Raw genomic sequence first — 24,451 nt, forward strand, 5'->3', positions numbered from 1 at the left:
ATTTCAACCATCTTGATCTTGCCAATTACATAGAACAGCTTTTTTCAAATAGTGTGGTTTATTTCTCCGAACAAAAATAAAGAGTTTGGAGTTGATCTCTCTTATTGTTGCATTGGGGACATCCACAGATGTGATAAATGTTTATAGACAGGTCCCTGAACAGCCAAGTCAAATCTTTTACCTTTTTGGGTCAAAATGTTATTAGCCTACATCTTTTACAGGAATACCAGTGATATCCACCAATCTTCTTTAAGGCAAATACTTCCCATTTTTTTACATACAGACCAGACACAGAGGAGAAGATGTTTGAACAATCTAAAGCTTCCTTAACTTCAGATGCATGATGCAAGAAAATTGTAGTATCATCTGCAAGTTGATGGCACTGTAATTCTGTATCTGATAATTTGATACCACTGAATTCATATTTCTCAGCAGTTAGTGCCATTGATTGTGCAACTAATAAATAGAGGAATAGAGCTGCTGAGTTAATACCTTTATCTTTCTTTAATATCTATGCAAAAATAATAGCAAACAACTTTGTGTAATAATTAATAGCCTTTGTTATGAGTCTCCAGTTATCTATCATGAGAGGATCTTTGTTTGGCTTTGCCGTTAGGTAAATTAAACATTGGGACATAGAGGCAGGCAGTTTCCCTAGCTCAATACCTTCTCTAAATACGCAACGTTAATTTATATATTCTTGAAACAACTTGTAAAACTCACTAAGCAGACCATATTTGCCTGGGGCTTTGTTTTCTTTAATTGAATAATGCTTGTTTGCATTTCCTTACAAGATATATTTTCATCACACATAGTCTTAAATCCAAGTGTATGCATTAGCCTTTTTTGTAATTACTTCCAACCAAAAGCACTTGAATGCGTGACCAGTCGTATTCACGACTTGTGGACTGGGAGGATTGTCTTTACCAGGAGCACTTGAAGGCAACAAATATTATAGGACATTGCTAACTGTTGGCCGAACAAAAGTTATAGGTCGTCTGCCTTTTTACACTAGTATTTCGCTCTGAGGATTGGTCCAGGTAGGTGGTGATCCGCACGGCTGAAATGAAAGCACATCGTGATCTCACTAAAAAAGGTTACAGTACTATCTAGTGATGAGTACATTCGAGAATTGTACACAATCCCTAAGAGGTTTCCGTAGTTTTAGCCGATACCATTTTAAAATAGGGATATTACCTACGGAGTATGTGGTTTCGTGACTTCATTCTGAATGGGTTTTGTCCTACTTTTATACATAGGTGTAAATGGTATATATGTTATTAAATAAACAGAATTTCTTCAAACAAGCTTTACGAAGATAAAACGTTAGTTCAATATACTCCTCCAGCTGATACAATGGTATAATCCAAGAGGTAGCGTAATGGAAGACCTGTAAGTGAGACAGATCAAGCCTGTGACAGCGGAGAAACTTGAGTTTTATAACAAGTAAATACTGTACAGAGGTACGTACTGTTCAAAACTTCTGGCTTGACCTCAGTAACTTGTTCTTGTTAACAATAATACCAGCGTTTGCCGTGCTGTCAGTGCAAATGTAGGGAAATTGCAACGAAGAAGCCCATTTGCTAACGATAGCTAGGCTAACTCCCTGCTAGCTAACTTGCTGCCTCCGCAGGTAAAACTGTATGGACTTTAGCAGGAAGAAGTAGCATGCTAGGTAGATGCTAGTTAGCCTGTTAGCTAGCCTTCCTATTTTGGGATTGGCATTTCGCTAGCTAGTAACTTACCATTTCCATAACTGTATGGTATAGCTTTCTAAGTAGGGTGTTTACTCAGTACTGCTAACACTCCACGGTATAAGATGGATGTCGGTTGATATGAAGTAACGGGCAAGGAAATTGTGCATGATGTTGCAATGTTTTCTGTGACGTTAAATCAACTGGTTTGAATGACGAGAAGCAACACAGGGCCTGGTTTCTCCTACTTGTAGGTAACCTCAGAATTATTGTGTCACAGATAAACCCAAGTCTTACAGAAGTGTATACCGGTATATTCAGCAGTCTTGCAAGGCAAATCGCTCTGTTACAATTTTATTGATGTGTAATGGTTAACCCCATTGACTGTGTACATTGTTGATGAGCGTTAATAGTGACAGCCCATGAACTTGACCACAATGTTTATATCATCTTTTGTTTGTCAGCTACCTTATTAATGTGAGCAGCTGTTTTGAATTAGATTATTTATCATAAACCTAATTTATGTTGACTTGGTTTGCATGTTGATGGAGACTTGTTAACTTTGCCCTTTATTGTAACAGCTGTGTAATGCACTCTTGATTACTGTTATTGATGTTTTTTAAAATCTTTATGATGGCAAATGTTGAGATTATTTATATTGACTACACCATACACCATCTAGGGCTTCATACTAATAATCTGAAACAGAAAAAGGGCACAAAAATGTTTTTGGTTGAGATTCAATTTATTATATTTATTTTACTGCCTTGACAAATATATCTATGTTTTTCCTTTGTGTGCAAAGTTTGGTACTGCTACTCAGGCCTGGACCAATAACCTGTTGAAACCTTTTCAGTTAGGCTATTTTGAGTTTTTGCTTTAAGTTGCCTAAACTGCAAGATGCTTAGGTGGATTGGTACATTATGACAGACAAGACCAGTCAATTCTAGAAAACAGGATTAATCCATTACAATTGGTGATTTTATCCAGCCATGTGAATTTCTGTCCAAATTCATTCATTCATTCATTTATTCTTGTATTTATTGTTCTATCAGGCGAAAAGAGAAACCGTACAATGTCCTTGAAGCCGCGGGTGGTGGATTTTGACGAGACATGGAACAAGCTACTGACGACAATCAAGGCAGTTGTGATGCTCGACTACGTGGAGAGAGCCACATGGAATGACCGGTTCTCGTATCCTATGCAAACTTGCCCAGTATTTGAGTCTGTGATTTGAATTGCAACACAAAAGTTTTCCGCTAAATTTCAGTACAGTGGCTATGGCCAGGAATTGAAACATCTGGTCAGTACAATAAAGCAGCAGGCAGCATGCATAGAGCTTATTGTATTAGACTTGTCTAACACCAAATATGGCTAATTCAGATAGGCACTAGTAGTTTAGAGAGTTAGTTTACCAAGAGGGTGCGCAAAGATATGACTCATCAAATTAGCGCTGTCACTGTATGTAATAATACTTCAAGTGTGGGATGTCAAAATGAAATGCAGAGCTATTAACTCTATTTGTATTTATTAGGGCTAGGGTACTGGCTAAGCATTAAATTTGACCAAAACTGTAAAGTGATCTGTAGGGAGTAGCTGAGTAACAGAAAAAATATAATAATATACAATAATAATAATAATAATAATATAATAACAATTCAGATAATAATTCATATTAAAAGTTTAAGTACGTTTGTAAAACAGAATGAAAACATGTTTATCCTTGTTATCTATTCTTAACTCTGACCCCAGTGACATTTATGCCTTGTGTGTTGCGTACCCAGAGCCCCTGGGTGAAAGATTGTACACAGAGACCAAGGTGTTTCTTGAGAATCATGTTCGGCAGTTGTACAAGGTAAACACTATCAGCAACTCTCCAGAGGCTGGCAAAGAACATTTGCAGAGTGTATTTTTTTTTTTGTTACCGCATTATGCTGCTTTCTGTAACAGCTGTCGCGCATCTGTGTGCATTTCAGAAAGTCCTGGAATCAGAGGAGAAGGTTTTAGTGATGTACCACAGATACTGGGAGGAGTACAGCAAGGGAGCGGACTACATGGACTGCTTATACAGGTAACATTACTCCATTTGACGTCCTCTGTTTCTGCTTGGTGATGTGATATACAGATATATACAGAATACGCAAAAGAATCATAACCTTGGTAATAATAGTAATAAAAGGTAAAGACTGAGTTGTAAGCTAGTGAAGTGTGATTTGAGGGTTTTGAGGCCAGTGTTCCAGACAGGACGTCTCAGTTGTATGGGATACTGTGTTCTGTGACGAGCGGCCTTTCAGCTTACAGTTGTTATTGTACACTTATAATATTACCTTGAAATGCATAGCGTGAAGTGCCAACAGCCATTTGGTGTGTCCTGATTCATTCTAAATCAATACCCCCTTGGAGAGGCGTCAGATCTATTTTTATGTGTACTTCCCACCAGACTGTGCCTGTGCATGCGTATGCCTTTGTGATTTATTGTGTCTTTGAGTGAGCGAGAGAGAGGAAGCGAGGCTGCTGACTTTAGTAGTAACATAGTAGTGCTCAACTCTTTATAGAGGAGAGGGTCACTTATTACCCTTCACCGACCTCCATGTGCATATACTTATGTATATAGGCATACTGTCAAAGATGAGTTATGATCCAGTGGAGGTTGGACTGAGGTATTTTGTCTTATTGCCACCTGAATCAAGTCAAAATGGTAACACCTCACGTCACTATCCCCCTCCTTCATTTTCAGGGTTATTTGGTACTCTACACTAGCCAGTCATTTTAGCAGTCATTTAGCACTTAGTCATGCTAGTGTTTTACACATGTCAAAGCTCGAGCGTATGAGAGGAATGGGGGCGAGTGTCATCGCTGTCCCACTGATAGAAGCAGACAGCACAGCTGTGAAAACTACTTGTCATTTAAGCTGGATTGAGTCAGCCAATGGAGATCGCTGTGATGACAGCTGTCAAGTGTCTGTCTGTCAATCCGTCTGATAGCTGTCCTGCTGTTAGCCTACTCCTTGTTTCCTGTGAGATACATTAAAACACACCAGAGGTGCACCGATGGCATCTGTAGTATTGGGATTGACGGCGATCCAGCTCCTAAGTACTTGTTCTTGGATTGGAAAATTAAGCTTCTTGATATTGATACTTTAGTGAAATATAAAACTCATGAACACATGAAAATGCTGAAATGCTGCTATTTGTGAAGTTGTTGGTATAGCACATTCTTGCCATTAATGCCATTCTGTTCAATCTGGCCTAACCTTTACTGCACTGTTCTTTATCTGTTAATTTATTTTGAATAAGCTGTTTTTATCTGTTTACCTGTTCTGAATATGATTTTTTTTTTATCTGTTAGCCTATTCTGAATAAGATTATTTTGACCAGTGCAAAAACAACAAGAGAAGCTACATCCTCAATCCTATGTTATTGCTTTTTTATTATGAATTATCATAATTATTTTTTATTTGATTGAGGATTGTTATGTATCATGCATAAATAAATGCAATTGATGCATTGTTCCTGTAATTGTTTTATAAGAGGATAATACACACACACACACACAGACCGACAGTACACAGTAGATGCCTACTACTTCAGCTGCTTGAGATGCAGTTGATGCATTACAGCATTATTTCTGCATTTACCTAAGTTGTTTAACACTCTCCCCAATCGCCCCCTATGTTCAGGTATCTCAACACTCAGTTCATCAAGAAGAACAAGCTAACGGAGGCAGACCTACAGTACGGCTACGGAGGAGTGGACATGAACGAGCCGCTCATGGAGATTGGAGAGGTACGGTCTCTGATTAACACACTGGTAGAAAATGCATCTCAGCTGAAGCCTTTTCAGATGGTAGACGTTCCTGCACGCCCACACATCCATACCCAACTGGGTTATTAGATCAAAGTAAGGAGAGCACATGTGATGAACTTCTGTGATCCAGCACCCAGGTCAAGATCTCACCTTACACCGCCCAACTAGAATGGCCTACGCAGAGGATCTGTCTGTGTTGTGGTGATATCCTGTATTGTCTTTGTCGTTGCAGTTGGCGCTAGATATGTGGAGGAAGCTCATGATCGAACCCCTCCAGGCTGTCCTGATCCGGATGCTGCTGAATGAAATCAAAAAGTTAGTTTTTCACACAAGCCGAGCCGCCGGTGGTTATTTTGTGAAATGTGCTTTTCATTGTCTAATACGCATAATGAATATGTCTAGCTGTCTGCTTTTGGAGAGATAAGAGAAATTACTTATTTTCTGCTGCGCCTGTTGCCCCACAGCTTTTATTAGTTAATTAGTTTGGGACTTCACCTGCTTTGTTCATGTCTTGTCCATGCATTTTTTTATTATTATTATTATTGCAAAGCCTGGGTTCAGATCTTGTGCACTGGTAAATGTCTGGACATTTGGACTCATTGGGCTGCAGTACTTAGTAGGGTTGGGTTCCATCAGCTGGTTCCAAGTTAGCAAAATACCCGGATTCGTTAATCCCCAAGTGGAACGAATCCTCTAATTGAATCCCCTGTCCCCGCTGATGATGTCATATGCTTGTGTCCCCAGTCCCCATTTCCCAGTGTGTTTGTCAACATGGGGGATCAACACACGCATTCGAAAGCTTGGCACACTTCTGGCAAAATGCAATAATTGTGGCACTGTTCTGTTGACTCAATGTCATTCTGACTTGTCAACGCAGCATAAGAGTTAATCAGTGGCGTGTTTTTTCCCCCCAAAAAAATTATATAAAAAGTTATTATGTAAAAAGTAAAAAGCCTAGTATTTAGCCTCTACTCACACAAAACGGTGTGTTCCCACCATGGTGATATTAATTTAAGTAATCACTAACACTGTAAAAAGATCAGTCCTAACACCAGCTTCTCTTCTTCCAGTGACCGTTGCGGCGAGGACCCCAACCAGAAGGTAATCCACGGGGTCATCAACTCCTTTGTTCATGTTGAACAGTACAAGAAGAAGTTCCCGCTGAAGGTGAGACAGCAACACCTCCTCTGATGCTCTCCCAATGGATCATAGTTGCACTGTGCTGTGTTATTTTTACATCTATCTTTCTGACTATTTATTCAGCTATTGTTGATGTTGAGCTGGCCAATATCCAAAACCAAGATCCCAAATCCAAAACCTAAGAAAGAGATTGCTCAGTTTCTGCTCCTAGACATACAGCTGCCTTTATTTCTAATGATTCCTGCCTCATCTCATTATTTCCTGCTTCTGTGTATTGTCATGATCACATCATCACATGATTATTGTGCACTGTTCCCTGATGACTGTGGACTATGTAAATAATGCAAGCGTCCATCTAGGCTTATGTATGACTGCGTACGCCAGATCGTGTGTGATCCACGTTCTCTTCCTGTGTTTCAGTTTTATCAGGAAATCTTTGAAGGGCCATTTCTGACGAAAACGGGAGAGTATTACAAACAGGAAGCCTCCAATCTACTGCAAGAATCCAATTGCTCACAGTATATGGAAAAGGTAGGCTGGATGTGTTTCTTTTGTGGCGGGGGGGGGGGGGGGGGGCAGGCAGGTACTTGTGTCGAAGAACCCAGATGTAGCCCAGCTGCTTTTCTCATAGTCAGTGTTTTGTTGGGGTTCTGATGACGCCCACAGTGCAGCCAGTTGCGTGTGCTTGTGTGCGTGTGTGTACACAAGCATCCATCAGACGAGAGTACGTTCACCAGGGCCTGTGTGTGTGTGTGTGTGTGTGTGTGTGTGTGTGTGTCAACTGCCAGGTCATGTCAATCTGGTGACATAAGAGTTTTAATCTGAGTATTAGCCGTACCGTTAACCCGCCAAGAGCGAGATCACAGACCCCTGGACAACTTCACACATTATTGCCTCTCTCTCTCTTTCTCTCTCTCTCTCTCTCTCTCTCTCTCTCTCTCTCTCTCACACACACTCTCTCTTTCTCTCTCTCTCTCTCGTTCTCTCTCTCTCTCCCGTTCCCTCTCTACGCACTGCAAATCAGTGCCAATAATCAGATTTCTCTGATAGATTTATCCCTCTGGCCTGTAAACAGGATAATCAGCCAGGATTTACCCGGCACCAGGGCAGTGTGCTGGGGACTTGCCTTCCTTCTTTATCTGCCATCACGCCGCCGAGCTGAAACCTCTGTAAAGATTGATATGTGATATGACTGTGCAGGAGCAGTCCCGGGCTGTACGGTACAGTCCCCTCCTGTCTGGACAGGCACAGTCACAATGTCTTATCTGACCCAGACCCAGGACTCGGGAGGCTGTTTCTTTCTCTTAGTTGCGCTCACATTCTGTGTGTGTGTGTGTGTGTGTGTGTGTGTATGCTCACAAACACATGCACACCCAGTACTACACTGAGACACACACGGCTGAAAAACCTCAGCTTCTCTTTCATTGCAGAATAACTTTACAACAAAGCTGGTTCAGGGGCTCCTTAAAAGGTCTGAAAAAGTTATGTAAATTTAAGGCCTTTAAAAAGTAATAAAATGTCTTAAATACAGCTGTTAGAGGTCTTTATTTTTCACCATATAATACAGTTTTAAGTTTCATTTTGATGGAGGCAAACCAAATTGGGCAAACAAGTAGGGACTATCAGTAGTATCACTTTTATTTTCTTATGCTGTATTACATTACTTGTACTTCCAGCTGGTCACATTAAGTTTGAACCACATGCATGTCTCTACTCTCTACAGAACAGGGTTAACACGATATGCCAAAGATATTTTGTTTTGTTTTCACTACCTCTGCTTTAGTAAACATAATTGGACATCATCTTCCCAAACAATCAATTTTCTCATGCTCTTATGCTTATTCTGCCCATTTCTAGTCAGAACTTTTATTAGCTGTATTCAATTGGAAATGGTCTGTTTTTGCTTTTTGTTTTGTTTATTTTGATCGTCAAATTGTTCTTAAATCCAATTCCAGGATTAAAAAGTCTTAAATTTGGCTTTCTGAAACCTGCAGATACCGTGTAATTATCGTTCTGGCGTATTTTGTCGTCAGGGAGCCAGCCTTAGCTATCTTGCTCTAAACTGTACCAACAACTCCCTCCAGGTCTTAGGGCGGTTGAAAGACGAGGAGGTGCGATGTCGGAAGTACCTGCACCCCAGCTCCTATGCCAAAGTCATCCACGAATGCCAGCAGAGGATGGTGGCGGATCACCTGCAGTTCCTCCACGGGGAGTGCCAGAACATCATCCGGCAGGAGAAGAGAGAGGGTCAGTCCACGCCTGTCCTCATTGTTTTCCATCCCCTGTTTTCCTCTCATGCAAATCCCACCCACCCCCTACACGCCCAACCACGTTTCAAAACTAGACCTTTAGGCTTCCTCTGTAACCGAGTAGCTTAACGTTATCATTCTCCAACAGTGTGCGATGGAGTAAGCTCAGATGTTCCTTTTTAGGTTTAGCTCAAATGTGCGGCACTCAACATCAAATGAAAAGATTAAATTCACAGGAATTTTAGAAATCAGTCTAAAATCTTAATGCAGTTTGACTTTAGGTAAGTGGATATTTCTTGCCATCTTTTGCCAAATTTTTTACCGTTTTCTGTGCCATTTCCAAGCAATTAATAATTAGGTGTATCTTAAATTAGTTAAGTTTATTAATGAGTTTTAACATTGGAATTCTCTTATCAAAATGGTTGAGAAGTACTACTCTTTCCATGCCAGGGGAATGTCATAGCTTCCCCAATTGAATGGGGTCAAATTTTGGGCCGGGCCTGGTCTGTTTTGGCAGTCAGTCTTGCTCCGATGAAGAGCATGAAGCTCCAAACAGCGCATGTGTAGCTGTTAATAAATTCATACACCTTGGAAGTAATGTGCAGACTCTACATCTGTTTCATGCTTTGTATTCTGTCTGGCACCTGGTTAAGCCTGGGATGTGCATGTTTTTACTCTGCTCACCCGCTCACTCTGTACCCATTTACACCTTCACTGTACATGGTCTTAAATCCAATAAAATACCGCACAAGGATTGACTGCCCGCTCTAGTGTAAAGAGAACGTAATTATGTTTGTCCAAGCTGCAGCTGAAGCTGTCCAAAAGATACTTCTCAGACCTGCGGTATCGATTTTGCATGTAGCGAATGAATTATACACGCACACAGACCATGTGCAGCTGTGGGAGTGGGAACTAACTCTGTGTCTCTTTGTCCAGACATGGCCAACATGTACACCCTGTTGCGGGCCGTGTCGAGCGGTTTACCTCATATGATCCAGGAGCTGCAGGTCCATATCCACAACGAGGGCCTCCGAGCCACCAGTAACCTCTCTCAGGAAAACGTTAGTACTACAGCACTCTGTGTGTGTGTGTATGTGTGTGTGCCCGTGTGCCCCTCCCTTTGTGGAGTATAAATCCAATTCCTGATACCTCACAGCAAGTATGTTGAGTGTTTAGCAGGGAGAAAACATTTCCACGATATTTCTTTCTTTATACCTAGGTAATTATAGTTTTACTTCCACATCTGTGCATGTTTTGGTTCTAGCACAAGTTGTTATTGTTGTCATAAGTTACAAGTCGTCATAAAACTTAAATTTAGCTTGATTTGAGAGCTTAAGTTGATGTTTTCATGATAAAACCATTGCACTACAAACCTTTCCCTGCACTTGTTATTACTTGTGTGTTTTGGGCTAAATGTTAATATTCTCATATCACTTTTTCTCCCACAGAGGTGGCACTGTTCTGTCTGTAGTGGCACATTGCTTTAAAATGGACATGGGGAAAGGCTGCAGTGAATTGTGTGGCAATCACTTTGACTATTGATACTATAAATATGTATAAAACTGTATTTTTGTCTGCTAAGCTTTAGCCGCACATCATTCCTGTACTAATGCATCTTTGTCTTTCTCCTTTGGCTCCTCTAGATGCCAACCCAGTTTGTCGAGTCGGTGCTGGAGGTTCACAGTAAATTTGTTCAGCTCATTAACACAGTTCTGAATGGAGATCAGCACTTCATGAGTGCACTTGATAAGGTATTAACCCCCTGACTCTGAAGGCCACTGCTTAGTGGAACAGCACAGGAATTACTCATAACAAGATGCAGCCACTAGATGGCAAAAGTGAGGAGGTTGTTGACAAGCTCCCTTTTCCCAATATGATAATCTGTTCTATAACAAACGTTACAGTTAACTTATTAGAAGGTAGTTGGAGGTGGAATCAGGTCACATGTTTGACAGTCTTTTTCACCATTGGAATGGTGTGCCCCAATCTTTCATGTGTTGTTTGTTTGATTTGTTCTCTCTTTCTCAGGCTTTGACGTCTGTGGTGAACTACAGGGAGCCCAAGTCCATCTGCAAAGCCCCTGAACTGGTGAGTATACACACACACACGCACACACACACACACACACTCACTCACACATATATACACAGGGCCTTGACCTGGTCTCGTCCCCCCTGGTGTCCCCCTGTACAGCTGGCCAAGTACTGTGACAATCTGCTGAAGAAGTCTGCAAAGGGAATGACGGAGAACGAGGTGGAGGACAAGCTGACCAGCTTCATCACAGTGTTCAAGTACATAGACGACAAGGACGTCTTTCAGAAGGTGACCTAGACTGCACTGATTCAGACCGAATTAAACAATCTCATACCAATTGAGAAAATTGTTATAAAAACATATTTGTTTTCTCTGACGGTTTCTTGCGACATTCTGATGTACAAACTTTGACTGGGAGATGGGTTTTGGGCTTAAAATAGTTCAAGAAATATTAGTCTTGTAGCGTGTGTCCATTTTTAGTATCTTCAATAGTCTCAAAGTACACAACACTACAATAATAGATTTGTCCATCCATCACCAAATTGTCTCTTCTCAGGGCTGATTTGGAAATATCCCAGTGTGTATTTGTTGTGTGTTTGAAGTCTTGTGTTTTTTTTTCTGGTTTTCACAGTTTTACGCCAGAATGCTAGCAAAGCGGTTAATACACGGCCTATCATTATCAATGGACTCAGAAGAAGCCATGATCAACAAACTAAAGGTAAATGTCCAGCTGAAGGAAAGAAAAAAAACACTTGCCTTGTGTTTCACAATGGTAGCACCTCAACAAAAGTCACTCAAACTCTGAATCTTAGCGAGGAGTGGAACCGGTCCACAAAGCATGTGATTCATTCAACCCCCTGTGGTTATCCATCATCATGTGTAATATTTGCGAGCGACCACAAAGGACACACTCATAAAAATCTTCCTCGCCTCTCTCCCTCCTTCCTCTCACCTTGTCCTCTCTGTGACCCCTCTGGCCAAACTCCCTTCCTCCCCTCCCTCCTTAATCCTGCAGCAAGCTTGCGGCTACGAGTTCACGAGCAAACTCCACAGAATGTACACAGACATGAGCGTGAGCGCCGACCTCAACAACAAGTTCAACAATTTCATCAAGACCCAGGAGACGGTGGTGGACCTGGGCATCAGCTTCCAGATCTACGTATTACAGGTGAGGTGGAGGAGAGGTTGGAGGATTGGCTGAGCATTTATGGAGAAATCTCCCTTTGATGTAAAAGAAGCGTTGGGAGAGAGCGGGTTTGTCAATGGGGCTATCAAGTAGAAGACAACTTCTATAACAGTTATTTGGTTGAATTAGACCACTGACACCTCCAGAAAACTCAACAGGGAGTGCTTGTGTCCCAGAAACCCTTTCAGGATCGGACAATGCATTGACTTTGCAAAGCGGTTAATGTTTTGGTCTGTGAGAATCTAATTTCTTGCTGTTGTGTTTTTCAGTCTGCCAGTAGGTCAAGTTATTGCTGAGGCAGAGCCAGGAGGATACATGAGGACAGGACAGCTAGAACTGTGCCCAGAGTTACTAGAAGTGCAAAAAGACATATTTTAATACCACTGCTATTACTACCACCACCACCAGTATTATGATTTGTATTACTAAATATATTCAAAGTGTAGAAAAGGAAAGATGATAGGGAATAGGCTTAGGAGGAAAATGAAATAAGACACATTTTCACACAAAAAAACAAATTTTAAGTCACGGTAGTTTCAATCAAACAATCATTTTTGTTTATGTTAAATTAGTAGTAATCATACTGATTACTTTTGTCATACATTTCTTCCAGTTTTACTGCCATAGATTAATATAGCCACTATCAGCATACGTCATAGTGAACACTGACCAAATTCTCATCCATTCAAGAAATTAAGATCTGGAAAAAGTATGGATTTTTGAAATGGAAATTTTATATGAACCCTGATAATTTAAATGTCATGGAATTTAATCAGCAAAAAATGTTCAGGGATTACGTCCAGACTACATAGAATCACAACGTAAGCCTGTCCACTTGCTATCTTATTTTAAAAATCTGATAGTAATGAGACGGAAATCAGATTTTTGTGCATCCAAATCCATCACCTAATGATAAATCACGAAAGGCCAAGTGTCCATGTTGTTTCTCACCTTTCCAGTCTAACTCTGTGATGTTGTGTCTGTCATGTGGTTGCAGGCCGGAGCCTGGCCTCTCACACACGTCCCCTCCTCCACTTTCGCCATCCCCCAAGAACTAGAGAAGAGTGTACAGATGGTGAGTTGACTCCTGGGAGACAGCTGATGTGTCGATTGCAGAGGTTCATACTAACATGAGAGGAGGGCGTTGTGGAGTAATTTCTGGCTTTGCTTTCCTTTACAGTTTGAGTTGTTCTATAATCAGCACTTCAGCGGGAGGAAGTTGACCTGGCTGCACTATCTCTGCACAGGTAACACAAACACACACACACTTAAAGCTGATCTTCATGTGAAAATGCACATCATCATCCTAAATCACAAAGCGGGGCATTTTTGTGTGCATTATCAATAGAAAAACTGCATCTGTTCCTCATAGGTGACAACGACAGAGAGTGCATACAGCACAGCAGCTGGCAGCATTTGCTAATCCATGAAATCAGAGTGCTAAGACTGTGCTAACAGCATTCTCGGTGTTCACGGCATACCCTGGGCCCAATCCCCACAAACACAGCAATTAAAGGCTCTAGGCTTAATCCGAACAAATACGATTCCTAGAGAGAATACAAGACAAGGTGTATTAACTTCTGCAGCTCAGCGTACAGACGAGGCTTTTCAGCTCTCAGGAATGTGGATGCTGTAGCACCATCGAGTGTGACACCACAGGTTGCAGGACACATTAAATGGCAGATCTATGAAGTTACCACAAGATTGTGTTTAGGGAAGACGGCTGTTGTCGTGATGTTGAACTGATGACAACACTATTCCGCACCACGACAACTGCTTTGAATTGTCTGGCTGCTTCACTTACCTGCCCGACGGCCCTGTGTTTCAAATGAGCTGAAAACCATTCAGGGTTCTAATTTGAATCACAAATACAAATCAAATTAAACATACACTGTTTGAATAGTTGAGCGCAAAGACTAGCTAGTTTATTGGTAGCTTTGGGGAGCTGTCAATTATACCTGATGTTGCTTCCAGGCTTCTCTGCTTAAAGTCTTATTAATTTTTTTTATGTGATAATCAGACATTGCTTTGGACTATGCATAGTTTATGGTAAAATCTTTGTAGTTATATAGCAGCAAAATGTAGCAGTTACTGATGCTAAATGAATGGGAGTCATGAGGGAAATTTTTATGTCTCAATTTTTGGGAAAAATTAATGACTGTGATTTAGCCTGCATCAGCTTGCGATGATTAATATAGATAAGAACTGCAATTGTAGGTGCTGATGATTTAAATCACAACACTACAGCACTTTCAGCAGTATATAATTAGCGTATATGGAAAGGAAGTGGAACAACTGGCCAATACAATCCAGTCCTGCATAGAGCTGGGTGGTGATGCATTGGATAAGGATTTGATAAAGACTGATGAAATGACAATGACTGAAGAGAAAAGCAGTAAGTCAGCAGTTATAAAAACAGTGATGTCAGCCTCCTCTCTTATCTACCCCCCACAGTCTTGATGTAATAAGAATAAAAAGTACAGATTCAGTACAGTCACAAGGTGCAAGGCGTTTTGCAAGCTTCACTGTAAAAGTGCAAATCTCAGCCTTAATGATGTCAGACAGGGTTGTGAATTATGAAGGTTCATAATAAAAGATACTGCTCAGTAAACAGCAGACATCTCATCTGACTAATGCTAACATTGGTATCACTGTGCATCTGTCCCCTCCCACAACCAGGTGAGGTGAAGATGAACTACCTGTCCAAGCCCTACGTTGCCATGGTGACCACCTATCAGATGGCCGTGCTACTGGCCTTCAACAACAGCCAGACGGTGGCCTACAAGGAGCTGCAGGACGGCACCCAGATGAACGAGAAGGAGCTGCAGAAGACCATCAAGTCTCTGCTGGACGTCAAGATGCTCAACCACGACTCGCAAAAGGTCGGCCAGCCAGAGTGTGGGGGGGTGGGGGGTCAAAGGTCAGAGCTTTCTAGTGCAACAAGTGGAATATGACGTAGATCCCACAACTGAGTCTCTTGGCACTGTGTTGTTTTGTATTGCTATCATTGGTAATGGGTATTGCATGAAGAGGTATATGTGTACACAGACAAATTCCAAGCAACCTTAGCTGATATGGCAAGAAACTATTGAAACTTGCATTATAAACTTTTCTATCGCAGTATCTGGCAATGTACTGTGAAGATGTAACAGGGAACCAAGAAGTGTGACAGCACAGCATGACTCTTGTCAGTTTTGCCACGTACCTTGCCATTTTTAGGCATGATAATCAACTTTTATGGATCTATGATTTTGAATTTTCAACTTACAAAAGGATATCGTCCCCTTTGCTCACAGGAGGAAATTGAAGCAGAGTCCACGTTTTCACTAAATATGAGTTTCACCAGTAAAAGGACAAAGTTCAAGATCACGACGTCGATGCAGAAAGACACGCCACAGGTTAGACGAATGGTTGTCCTCCCTCTCGATCCGTTCACAAACTTTCCACTGTGGTGCACGCCTGTATTGACTACATATCTCAAGGCTTGTTCATGTCTCTGTCCAACCTGTAGGAGATGGAGCAGACGAGGAGCGCCGTAGACGAGGACCGCAAAATGTATTTACAAGCTGCTATAGTGAGAATCATGAAAGCCCGCAAAGTGCTCCGACACAACGCCCTCATCCAAGAGGTGGGTGGACATTTTGTGGATGACGACTTGATTTCATGTTAATTTCACAATTTGGGGCAAGGAAAAAGGCTCACAGGTGAAGGATTTATTGGCAATCCGGGAATACGAGGAGGAGGAGGGGCAAGGTGTGGAGGGAAGGTAGGGCAGTAAAACATGCTGTGGGCCTCAGCATAACAAATGGCTACCTTCAAAAGAGGCACAAAGAAAGGTAGTATTAGAAGGGTGGGGTGGAGAAAGAGGAAGGACACAGTAAGTCAAGCATGCATATGTATATATCTATATGAAGGCAGTCTGCTAGTGTGTGTGTCGGTGGTGAATTCCCCAGCGGTGAGGTAAGGCTGCTATGACAGAGGGATGTGTCAGGAATGACTCCCCCCTCGTATCCCTCTCTCCCTGGGACCATGTTGGAGCACGCCTTCCCTGGAAGAAGCACCTTGCTCAGCTGTCAGCTCCAACACAAACACACACACACACACGCACATGTTTCAGATGTGCTAGAAACATGCCTTTATACACACACACTTCGTTTACCATGTCCCCTTTCTACCGCTGCCCTACTCTCAGCGTTCCTGCACAGGTGTGGAATGTCTGGGAATGTATGGAAAAAGAATTTGGTCATTTCCAGGTCTTGGGAATTGCATAAAAAGTTTGAAAAAGTGTGGAAACATATTGTACGACCCTCATCATCTCACGTGGCGATAAGGTCTAGAAGTATGGAATTTTGAAATGAAAACTGCGTGGGAACCCTCTCTTCTTCTAGCACCACTTCCAGTCTTTTCTCCACCCTGTTGTATTTAGGCAATTCCAAGTCATTTGTTATGCTGGGACCCACAATACAGGCTTGTTTGTCTGTTCTGCTGTCCCCGCCTTCCCACCTCTCGCCTTCTACACATACCTTGCCCCTCCTCCCCGCATTCCTGATGTGCAATTAACATCCAGTCCCAGGCTTGGGACAGATTGGGTAAATAGCTGAGCCGGGTTGCCTGGGGGAATCTCTGATGTGTTCATGGATCTCTTCCTTTACTATCTGGTGTGTTTTCTGAGGAGAGCCGGCTATCGCTGCCACCTGCATGGGAACAATTGATGGAGCTCTGGACCTCTAGTTCAGAGCTGAGGTTGGGGGAGAATTGAGTATCGACAAGGCTGACAGTCTGGATGCATTTCACACACCACAAACTCTGCTAACTATTTCACGGTGAATTGTTTGGTTTCACAGTCAATAGTCCAAACTGGTGCGCTGTTGGGTAAAGACAAATGTTATATAGCATCCTAACCGGGGATGTAGTGGAGGATAAACCCGCCTTTTTAGGCTGACAGAAATTTTTATTAGCAAAATTTATAGTATACATCATATTAAGTAGTATCAAACCAATGCATGTTATATGAAGATGGGGTGTTTTAAGGACAAAAAGCATAAATTAATGCTTTTCTTAAAATATATTTGATGATCACCAACTGGAGGTCATAGTTTATCCACCTTTTTATTTACCACTACATCACTGATAATAACCACAACGTAATTGCTCCAGTGTACTTGAATATTGATGATATAAAAGTCATAGAGCAGGTCTGCATGGTAGAATCCTTTCGCCTCTGTATGTATCATTAGAGTAACTTTTCTGTGTTGTTTGTCAACCCTCCCTGTCCGCAGGTCATCAACCAGTCCAAAGCCAGGTTCAACCCCAGTATCAGCATGATCAAGAAGTGCATCGAGGTGCTCATCGACAAGCAGTACATCGAGCGGAGCCAGAGCTCGGCGGACGAGTACAGCTACGTGGCATAAACAGAAAGAGCCAAGCCAGGGAGCGCCTACACATTAACACCCGCCCATCTGACCGACCGGCTGACGCAGGTTTAAAACGTCAAAAAAAAAAAAAACAAGAATAAAAAAACAGACTCATTCATCTATTTCGTTTTTGGACTGTCGCTGTCTGACGTGATCACCGTCCGGGGACCGAAGCAGGACTGGTGCCTCCATCTCGGATTTAAACAAAAAAACAAAAGGTCGCCGAATCACGTCAGACAGCCAACGGACACCACCACCCATAGGACCCTCCCCCCCCCCCCGACCCCACCCACCTTCTGATTTTAAGCTGTTTACAACATCACCAGTGCCACGCACCCGTGCGTCAATGAAAAAAAAAAAGAAAATGCCTATAGCTACTCGAGCGGAAAGAGCTGATAAACACATTAGTCGACTTAACCGAAAACCAACAAAAAAAAAAAAGCAACAAAAAAAAGAAACCGGGAAAAGAGCGAGATGTGACATCAATGACACGTTGGTGGCTAGACAGATAAAAAACCATGCTTTCTTTTCTCACGTTTGCAGTTGTTGTGTGTTTATTATTTTTTCTTTCTTTTTTTAAATGTACCGAAGTTAGGAAAAAAAAAATATTGTAATAAAACTGGTATACTGACTATTGTATCTACTTTAAAATGTAAAGAAAAAAAAATTGAGGTGACAAACATGATCCTGCTGCTTGTCAAATAAATAAATAAAAACACTGAGGGGTTTTATGTAAACATTTGTCATGTGTATCCATGTTTCAGTGATTGTGGCTGTTGTTTTGATTAATGTACACACTATATCATCATAAGGGATCTGCACCCATTTTATTTAGTTCATTGCAAGAGCCAAGACTGAGACTCATAGGTTTACAACAGGCATGTAGAGGTAAAATAATGTCCCATAAGGTCGTCCAACTCTCACAGCATGCCGATTGAGGAGCTACTGTTTCCTCTGTTTACCTCTAGGGGGAGTATTAGAATTGGGACTGTGGTATCCTGGAGCGGTGGGTCTCAAAGTGGGGTCTAGGGACCACCAGGGGTCCTTGAGCGGGTTCTAGGGGGTTCTCGAGGAAAATCAGGCGTTTAATTTCACTAAGTCAGTTCATGAGAAATAACCCCAATCACAGAATGTATAAAAAATTATAAGTCATACTGTAGTTCACCACTGTTTTGTCCCCATAAACAGTGTAAACAGTCCTGCAATTCAATACCAAAGAAGAAAAACCTTTCCATATGGGACAAAATCTTGTTAAATTAGTGTAAGTGGCTTAATTTGGGTCTGTGAAAGTGTCAGACTGGAGAAGTGAGGGTTTGAATCCCTGTATCATCTGGCAACACCGAGATGGCCAAGTTAACAACCAGGTTGCCTCCATAACTACTCCAGCACTTTCTGTCCTGAATCATAAAGCCTGAGATAGTTTTGTGCAGGAAGCAAAGCATTGACCCCGACGTGATTTGAACACGCAACCTTCTGATCTGGAGTCAGACGCGCTACCGTTGCGCCACGAGGTCACAAGGTCATCACAAAGCTGAGTGAATTTCTGTGGCTGTAGTGGACTGTCCTCAGGCGTGAAATGATAATGATGGCTCTCATAAGGCATTGACCAATTTTGGATGATCTCAAGGCTATAAAGATATATTGTATTTGATATAAGCATGCCTTCAAGTTTCAATTCTGGTTACATGTGTCCTTTCCTGTGTTTTGATCTGATCACCGAACAGCAATTAGTGTTAGGGTTGAGTATGGTAAGGCAAAAAACTGAATTAAAAATATTTATAACCTTTAATTCCTCCTATATGTCTTCTACACCATGCATTGACATAGTATGGAAAATGGATTGTCCATCTTGCACTCATGGGCTACATTAGTTCACAAAGCAAAAGTGCCACAGGGAGCAAACAAAGCTCCAAAGAAAGGTTGCAGTTGTAGCTTTTGTCAGTAAATTGGGTCATACTGGAAATCCCGCTGTAGGCTGATCTCTAATACTGCACTGCAGTTTAGATGCTAATTATCAGAGCTTTATTATGGAATTGGATCTATATTTTTCTTATCCATTTATTTTTTTAAACTCATTTGCAAGATTAGTATATGCTTTACAGTCAATGGCATAAGTGCAGCTTAGGCTAAGGATTCCCTAACCTTTCTATATCAAGAGTCTCCAAATAGATATGGATTCAATCATGAACTACAATTTTGGTAAGATTATGTTTAAGGAACTCCATCTGAGGAGATTTTTTGTTGTTAGATATGATTTAGCACAGAAGTAGATGTCTAACATAGGTGAGTAGAGGCAGCGAAACCTAATGATAACCAGTCATCCTTATACATTCTCGCAATGGTCAAGACTCTAGTGAGTGAATAGCAAAATTAAACTATTTCTTATTTTGCTGGAGACCCCCTAGAACCCTCTCAAGGACCTCTGGTGGTCCCCTGACCCCACTTTGGGAATCATTTAGACCTACAGCCGGTTACATACTTCAATGGTGTGCTTAGGTTCAAGTTATTCGGTCTGACTCAGGCGTCCAAGTCATATTTTCCTCACTTGTTTATGTTTCCATAGATGCATACATGCTCAATCATCAGGCATTCATTTGTCTTTCATAAATCCATCCAAATGTGGTAATACATGAGTAATACCCACTTGATAAGGTTTTATGATTTTGCCCCAGGGAATCCCACATGAGAAGATTGTTGTAGTTATTATTATACTGTAGGTGGGTAGGGGGCAGTGAAACCTCTGATAACATTCTCTCATTGTGTGAACCTGGAGTGAGTGAAATAACAGTTGAATTAAACTATTCCTCATTTTGGTAGGGACTCTATGGGACCTCCCCGTGGATTTCAAGGACCCCTGGGGGTCATTACACCCCAGTTTGGGAACCAGATAGAGTATAGCCACTGTTTTTACTTTTTCATGAATGAAATCATAAAATCAATAAAACTCATGGATGGAGAAGAGTTCAAATAAGAGCTTGTTTGTTTCATTAATGAGTGTTGTAGTAAATAAATAGGTGTGACTTAACTGATCTCCAGTCATAGTAATAATAATTTACCTATCCTCATACAACTTACACTATGAAAACACTATCATTAACTCTCATATCAGCTTAAAAAGGTAAGTCAACTGAATTCAGATCGGTTCACCCTCCACTCGCACGCCTGATTTTGACGCACGGCTTTCGTGCGTAATGGCAACATAGTTCGTGCTTGCCGTAACATGTGGGCGCACTCGCGGTAGTATCAGCCCAGTTGTGCGCTCTCGGTGGAGAGGGCTTGTTGGGAAGTTTCTCCTAAGTGAGTCAACACGGCACAACGGGGGAGGAACGCCACCCAGCCCGGATCTGATGCTGCCTGGGCGCTTTCGCTCCCCGCCGAGGAAAGACAGCCTCAGTCAGCGCGATCTCTCCAGACGAGCCGGGGATGTTCTTTTTAACCTTCGCATATCGGGGATGGTTATTCTTCTGTTGACGCGGCGCGCTTTTCCCTACTGGAATTAATATATAAAAAGAAAACACAACACGGCAGAGGAGAAATGAAAGTGACGGTGTGTTTCGGGAGGACCCGGGTGGTCGTTCCCTGTGGAAATGGGAATATAAAAGTGCACAACCTCATCGAACAAGCAGCCATGAGGTATAAAAAGGCGATCGCCAAGGTAAGTCCACCCACCCCAACCCACCCTGCTTTCTTTTTTTGTACGGTAACATTTGACACAAGGCAAAAAAAAAAAAAAAAAGCCCCAGACTGCCGGGAGCTGCTGCATCCACACCGGAGCCTCAACATGGCGCTTTCCTCGGACTAAGAAAGAGGGAGACAGCGGTTGCCCCTAAACCGGGATCCAGTGGGGATCCCCGTGGGGGGCTCGGTGGGGGGGGAGAGGGGTGTTTCCAGGGAGGACACCCCAGCTAAATGACGGATACTTCGGTTGCACTAATAGTTTACTCTCTACACTTTGCACAGTGAGAGAATGCATAAGGATGACTGTTTTGATCATAGTTTTCACTGTAGCCAACTGTTCTCCCCGACTATATTATATACAGCAATGCATTCCTACACTTTATCAAATGGGGCTCTCTCTGGACTATTGTGGATGTATTTTGGGGAAAAGTTTGGGAACCGCTTCTGAATTCAACGCCTGCTGTATTGGACTGACAGAAAAGCGCGCACAAGTGGTGCGTGATGCAATTTTATTGTCATTAGTTCACACAGAGTGTTTGGCACACTGATGAAGAGTAAAATAACTAAATATGTGTGTGTGTGTTTGTGTGGAGATGCACGTGTGCCCTTACTAAAAGAACCATTAAAATATCACAGCAAAACCTAAAATATCATGCAACCACTATAGTATAAAATTGTATTGTATAGTGAAAATTGCACTACAGAAAATACTAGTAATACCATATAGAAGATAGAAAATGCCATATAAAGTATAGGCTATAATCTATAACCTCCCTGCTGACACACTGTAAGTCCACATAAGGATATTATAGGAATATTTTACTGATACTATAACAGTTAAACATTCCAGAAAGAAAGATAAGGTCACTATAAACTTGCTATTGAGTACACACTTTAAATTCCTGTGTGTGTGTGTGTGTGTGTGTGTGTGTGTGTGTGTGTGTGTGTGCGTGCCTGCCTGCCTGCCTGCATGTATTTATGTTTGAACAGAGTCAAGCAGTTCTATGGGATTAGTGAGAATATGGCTTAAGAAGGTTCCCATGCACATCCCAGGCTTTTGATAGGAAACACTGGTTTGCACTCGTTGCCCTTTCAATTACATCCTGAAAAAGTTTTATAAGTTCATCCAGGTTTTACTTGTTAAGTCCATCCGACAAATCGATCTGTGATGGACCGCATGTCCGTGTGAATTTCTTGTGCCAGATTTGAATAGCGCTTGACAGGACGCTGATTGCATTTCCCTTTGTGGCTTTTTAATGGCTCCGCTTTAAGGCCCATTAAATGACTAATGAATGAATTCAAGTTTGTTTCTGTTGCCATGGTCAGTGACAGCGCTTTCTCCTCCCCGCCAGTGGCTGGTATATTACTATTGGAGTCACGTTAATGGTGCAGCTTCTCTTCAAGGGGCTTTGGAATACCTCTGTGAACCCGCGCCGGTTTTTGCCAAGATATTTCTTTTCACTGTTTCAGCTTTGGAAAGCATTCGGCGTCCCTGTTCCAGAGAGGAGTTCTTTAGACAGGTTTCAGAAGGATCTTGGGTGAAGGGTATAGCATTCTTAATGATGGCTACTGATGCGCTTTTGATAGAAAAGTGTCCAAAAACTTTTGCCTTGAATGTCCAAAGCCAATGAAGTGCTTTGTTTTTTTCTGCAAAGATGTCTATTTGTTTCTCTTGCTGAGGTCTTTCCATAGGCACTGGTGCTGCTCTGTAGTAGATTTTATCACTGAAGGCAAACAATGACACAGTAGGTCAACACTAACACTTGTTCTTGAAGAGCACTTCCTCCTTAGACACACACAAGTGGTCACACACACACACACACACACACATTCACTCCTCCGTTTTACCGCGCTTGTTGGTTTTCCATGCTTCAGCAGAACGGAGGCGACTGGCCCATTGATCCATGCAGTGGTAAGTGTAGAAGTGTAGGCTTTCCCTCAGGAGAACACTTGGCTCTGGATCAACGCTAACTTTCACAGGCCGGCCAAGACCTTCGGACAAATGGATCACAGCTTAGAGGCTAGAGCGGGGTTTGGCTTTGAGATGCAAAGGAGGGCGTAATAACATAGGAGTCTTTAGTTTAAGAATGGCAAGATATTCCTTCCGCTGACAGTGCCACAGTATCGCTTTAATCCTCAATGCATGTGCACAAAAGGTTCTCCTTTAAGGCTGTGTTCACACTGCAGCAACAATCAGAAGTGTCCTAATGTGGTACGAAAAGACATGACACTTGTGTTTGAACACCCAAATTTGAATTTAAAGTAAATCTGTCGTACCTCTTTTCAACATCAGTGTCAATGCATATTGGTATTGGATATGGGTTACATCTAAGAATAGATATGAACAGTCATCAAAAAAATCAGATGCAATTCAGAACTGAGCATGAAGTCCTGCAGTGTGAACGCAGCCTAACATGCTCTCTCTTGGGAAATCAGGATTGATCGCTTTCTTTGCCGTCCTGACCGCCTCTCATGCCAAAGTCATGCATTCATCTACCTTCTCTACCCCTTTGCTTACATGACTTGGTTGCACCGTATCTTTCAGAAGCACATGCTATTTGATATCAAGCTCTACTGTTTGCCATACCGCCTGAGTGCGGCAGTGGAGCCGCTCTTACAGGATATGAGAAGCACTCCCCCGACTCCCTGCTTGAGCTGAAAACTCATCTCTTCAAGAAATACTTCACGTCCGCCTCTTCCCTCCCTTCCTCCTCAATATTTGCAGATGATCTTGCTGCTGCCTCTCTTATTTCTTTGTCTCGCTTCTTTATTATACATGAAGCTTCTTGGGATGTAGACATATTTGTTACATCTGTTGTCAGGGTGCTGTGGCTTTTACCCTTGCACATGATCTAGCAAATTCAGCGTATTCTACTCTCATTGTATGCGGCTCTGCATAGATTAGCTGTAACTGCGGTGGACCCCAATCAGACAGTGTCAGACAGTTACAGGCTGTGCTGGTACACCTGATCTCCTCTGGGGACCCTTAGCAGGCTTTATCAGTGTCTCAGTGGGACCAGGAAGTATGCATAAATCAACCACTCAAGGACCATTAACTTCAGAGTCAATCTGGTCTACAGTGTGCGCAGTCATGAAGGATTAATGCTAAATGGCTTTCCAGGCTCCTCATCCTGCTCTTCTGTTCACGAGGCTGTTGTGTTTCTTTAGAATTTGCCCAGTCAAGTAATGAGTAGTTACTGCATTTCTAGTCACATAACCATGAGAAATATGAAGATGTTATTTTGTGGGC

General features: G+C 42.0%; 2 protein-coding genes and 1 non-coding gene across 3 annotated transcripts in view; 2 read left to right on the top strand and 1 right to left on the bottom strand.

Moving 5' to 3' along the window:
* Positions 1-1,222: 1,222 nt before the first annotated feature.
* Positions 1,223-17,981, top strand: cul2 (cullin 2). The gene is made up of 21 exons (XM_071535691.1): positions 1,223-1,463; positions 2,750-2,888; positions 3,447-3,549; positions 3,671-3,765; positions 5,374-5,479; positions 5,733-5,815; positions 6,571-6,667; positions 7,061-7,171; positions 8,725-8,887; positions 9,826-9,950; positions 10,533-10,640; positions 10,918-10,977; positions 11,083-11,211; positions 11,555-11,641; positions 11,939-12,091; positions 13,107-13,184; positions 13,290-13,356; positions 14,789-14,991; positions 15,406-15,507; positions 15,621-15,737; positions 17,389-17,981. The coding sequence occupies exons 2-21, from the start codon at positions 2,770-2,772 to the stop codon at positions 17,518-17,520; spliced, it is 2,238 nt and encodes a 745-aa protein (XP_071391792.1). The 5' UTR covers positions 1,223-1,463; positions 2,750-2,769; the 3' UTR covers positions 17,521-17,981.
* Positions 17,982-18,965: 984 nt separating this feature from the next.
* Positions 18,966-19,037, bottom strand: trnaw-cca (transfer RNA tryptophan (anticodon CCA)). Its single transcript has one exon. It is a non-coding gene; the product is annotated as a tRNA-Trp (tRNA).
* A 1,885-nt stretch (positions 19,038-20,922) lies between these two features.
* The window catches only part of LOC139657746 (partitioning defective 3 homolog), a gene marked incomplete at its 3' end in the record, with an annotated part of 222,588 nt that continues 219,059 nt past the window's right edge, over positions 20,923-24,451 (top strand). The window contains exon 1 of the mRNA XM_071535696.1: positions 20,923-21,178. Coding sequence (XP_071391797.1) covers positions 21,059-21,178 — 120 coding nt within the window. The remainder of the gene's footprint in view (positions 21,179-24,451) is intronic.

The sequence above is a fragment of the Centroberyx affinis genome, unplaced genomic scaffold (assembly GCF_046629955.1).
Source record: "Centroberyx affinis isolate AG114_WGS23_722 - 3 ecotype Tasmania unplaced genomic scaffold, CSIRO-AGI_Caff_v1 ptg002748l_1, whole genome shotgun sequence".
Classification (NCBI taxonomy): Eukaryota; Metazoa; Chordata; class Actinopteri; order Beryciformes; family Berycidae; genus Centroberyx; species Centroberyx affinis.

What these genes read in the sequence shown, in the direction of transcription:
- cul2 (XM_071535691.1), top strand. Translation starts at nt 2,770, where the DNA reads ATGTCCTTGAAGCCGCGGGTGGTGGATTTTGACGAGACATGGAACAAG. An exon ending in TCCAGATCTACGTATTACAG is followed by an intron (nt 12,092 to 13,106) that starts GTGAGGTGGAGG and finishes ATGTGGTTGCAG; the next exon opens with GCCGGAGCCTGGCCTCTCAC. An exon ending in GCTGCACTATCTCTGCACAG is followed by an intron (nt 13,357 to 14,788) that starts GTAACACAAACA and finishes TCCCACAACCAG; the next exon opens with GTGAGGTGAAGATGAACTAC.